The sequence below is a fragment of the Punica granatum genome, chromosome 5 (assembly GCF_007655135.1).
Source record: "Punica granatum isolate Tunisia-2019 chromosome 5, ASM765513v2, whole genome shotgun sequence".
Classification (NCBI taxonomy): domain Eukaryota; kingdom Viridiplantae; phylum Streptophyta; class Magnoliopsida; order Myrtales; family Lythraceae; genus Punica; species Punica granatum.
In genome coordinates, this window is record NC_045131.1 from 8,561,825 (window position 1) to 8,565,696 (window position 3,872).

General features: G+C 40.5%; 1 protein-coding gene across 1 annotated transcript; it reads left to right on the forward strand.

Moving 5' to 3' along the window:
- Positions 1-3,551: 3,551 nt before the first annotated feature.
- On the forward strand, positions 3,552-3,872 carry LOC116208932 (putative glycine-rich cell wall structural protein 1). The gene has a single exon (XM_031542507.1). The coding sequence runs from the start codon at positions 3,552-3,554 to the stop codon at positions 3,870-3,872; it is 321 nt and encodes a 106-aa protein (XP_031398367.1).

Genomic DNA, 3,872 nt, shown 5'->3' on the forward strand with positions numbered 1-3,872 from the left:
CACAGCTCCGCCCAAAATACATCTCCAAACGGATCCCAGGAGTCTTCTGACCCGAATCCTACTGCTTCTGATCCCTTTTACGTAGAGTCTGGTCCAATATCATCTTCTCCCTCCAACACTCATCCAATGATAACCCGATCAAAGTCAGAAATTTATCAGCCCAATAGGAAATTTGGCTTACTAGCCACCTCACCATCTGTTATTGCAGAACCTACATGTTATTCGCAGGCTAATTAGGACCCCAAATGGCGTGAAGCAATGGCTGAAGATTTAATGCTCTCATCCAGAACCGGACATGGACACTTGTTTCTGTCCAACCTCACATGAATGTCGTAGGAAGTATTTGGAAGTATCGAATTAAGTACAATGCAGATGGTTCCATCGAGCGCTACAAGGCTCGACTCGTGGCCCAGGGATTTCGTAAGTAACTCGGGGTTGACTTTCGTGAAACGTTCATCCCCGTAGTAAAACCCTCCACTATTTGTCTCATTTTGTCCTTAGCTTTTTCCTCTGGTTGGGATATTCATTAACTTGATGTCAAAAATGCATTCTTTCATGGACATTTACAAGAGGAAGTATATATGCATCAGCCTCCGGGCTTTATCCACCCTATATTCCCTACTCATGTGCATTGTCCGCATAAATCTCTCTATGGATTGAAACAGGCTCCTAGAGCTTGGTATAATCATTTTAGCTCCTTTCTCTTATCTAATTCTTTCACATATAGTCAGGTCGACTCCTCTCTTTTTATCTATCGTAAGGGTACACACATAGTACTTCTCCTGTTATATGTTGATGATATTGTTCTTACTGTCAGCTCACCTTACATCTACAACATTTCATAAGCATCCTTACCAGGGAATTTGCAATGAAGATCCTCAGTCCTCTACAATACTTCCTAGGTGTCCAGGCTACTCGGGGTAACAATATTTCTTTCCTAGCAGAAATATGTCTCAGATATGCTCCATAAATTTGGTTTAGAAAAGTCCTCTGCAGTTAAGACCTCGCTTCCATGACGAACACTAGTGTCATTAACAGATGGAAAACCTCTTTTTGATCCAATTGAGTGCAGGAGTTTGGTGGGTGCCCTCCAGTACATAACCATTAACAGACTTGACATATGTTTTGCAGTGAACTTGGTGAGCCAATTTATGCATGCACCATGGACAACTCATTTGCAAGCGGCAAAACGGATTCTTCGGTATCTACAGGGCATGCAATCTCATGGTCTTTGCATACGGCGCTCCACTGACACTCAGATAACAACCTATGGTGATGTAGATTGGGCAAGGTGCGCAGATAGCAGGCGATCGACCACCGAGTATGCTATATTTGTGGGACCAAACCTCATCTCTTGGAAGTCGAGGAAACAACCCATAGTATTGCGGAGCTATACCAAGGCCAAGTACAGGGCTATGGCCTACAGTATTGCAGAAACATTATTGCATGTTGCGGGCAACCTAGTTCAACATGATCGGAGTAAACACATTATCGTTGACTATCATTTTGTCCTTGACAGGGTTGCTCGAGGTGACCTACTCATCCGATATGTTCCCACATCGTCACAATAGGCCGACATCCTTACAAAGAATGTCTCCTCAGCAGTTTTCCAGAATCATTGACAGAATCTGTCGGTGTATTCCCCAGATTGAGGGGTGTATTAGGGAATAATATTGTATATTATTAGTATCTAGAATACATTAATAAGGAATATGCATTCAATGCGAGTCATGTATATATGGTCACTTTTGATATTTCCTCGTAATCTTGTGATTATATAATGATACCGAGGTAACCCTATTGGGTACCTCTGCCATTCATTCGCACTAATATTAGAATATATAATTATCTTTTTTCATTTTTTCCTTTACAAAGTACACTAATTCAAAAATCTAATGGATCCCAATTAATCACATATGAATTGGATCAGCTCATTAATGAGTAAAACTCTCATACTTGCGAATTTTCTCTAATTTTTATTTTTATTTTTAAACCGCATCACAAGAAGATATATTCTATATGAATCTGCTTATACTTTTTTTATTGGTGTGAATTGTTTTTAAAAATATATTATACTTTAAATTCATAAGGCGTGCAAAAATTATCATTTTTTCGATTGAACTGCATATATATAATTTTTTTTGGGTAGATAAGTACATATATTATTCGTAATCGTAATAAGAATTTATCATCACTTAATAAGGATATGTACTGTTCAATTAAATATTAAAATGACAATGTCAAGAAATTGTTCTTATTATTAAACTTGACTTCACCACCGCGTTGTAGTTTCTTGACCTGATGTGACCCAATAAGTTCTAAACTTGATATTTTTCACCAGATGAATGGAACCTCACCCACGTCAATGCAATCATCCAATCCTTAATTACGAGACGGAACCACGTGATTCGATTAATCGATTGATTATATATGCCATCTGCCATCGTCATCCACACAAGTAACTAATACATATATTCATATATATGTACACATAAAAACCAAATATTTCTCAAACGGGTTACAAGCTGCAACCTCAGAGTCCATGGAAACCTATCTTTATTTAGATTAATAAAGTTCAACGACCCAAAAATTCCTCTAAAGCTTTGCAGTTGACATTTTATATGAAGCCAAAAAAAAAAAAGGATTACGCAAAATAAAAGTAAATAAGAACAGAAGGATTAACAACAGCAAGGCACTATATGCGCTGCTCGAATTCTAATTTATCTTCATTTATTTGAGGTCAATTCCAAGACAACAATTCATGTTCCTAATGCCAAGAAATTTAACTCACACGCATGTCCTTCATTATGTCATTCTGTATTTTCGTTAATCTATCACTTTAAAATTTTGGTCGGTCATTGACGTCTTCGTATAGTTGTATATATATGAGCAATACTGCGTGTCCTACGGAAAGGGGGTCCATTTGATTGGGCATAACTTGCATCAACTGGCTCCGTGTTCGACCACTTGCTGAGTTTTGCTCATGAGGAATGTAGTGCTTCCCGTCTATAAAGGCTTGTGATCAGGTGAGCGAAATATACAAGCAACTAAGCTGGAAATGCTAGCGAAGAAGGTGATCCGGTTGCAGGTTCCATGTTAAGGTGGTCCCGCTTTTTTTTTTTTAAATAAATAAATTAGATTGGCCCACCTTGATGACTGCTTCTCTGCACGAGCTTAATTAAATTGTGCCATTAATATATATTAATTAACGAAATGGTCCCGACAATATGGAATCTCCGGTCCATGTAACCCTGAAATCGGGTCAAAACTCAACTCAATCGCTGTCACCTGATGATTTCCAAGCAAGGTGTCGGGTTTGCTTTGCTTGCGGGAGATGCAACCTCTCTAATAAACATGATCAACGTTGGAATAGTCCATGGAATAGTCAACCCCAAGAATATTCCCCGAAAGACCAATTCTCGTGTGTGTATATATATATATAGCTAGAAACGTATTTCATATGACCCTTGGAATTAGCAGAAACCACATCGATATTTTATCCCTACCTCGGATAACACTTCCTGGTTAAGGTACAAGAGAATCAGGAAACAATGGCCGAGACTTGGCAGATTGTACTCATTGTTTGGGTGGTCTTGTTCGTGGTAATCGTTGCTCTCGGCCTTCTCTGCAGGGGACGTTACCGTGTTGGAATGGGAGGAGGCGGCGGACATTTTGGCCACCATGGTGGTGGTGGCGGTACCACATTTGGAGCTGGAGGTGTAGATGGTGCTGGGGCATGTGGAGGCACAGGGGGCAGTGCTTGTGGAGGTGGAGGCGGAGGCGGCGGGGGTGGAGGAGGAGGCAGTGCTTGTGGAGGCGGAGGCGGAGGTGGAGGTGGCGGTGGTGGAGGAGGCGGCAGTGCTGGTGTGTGA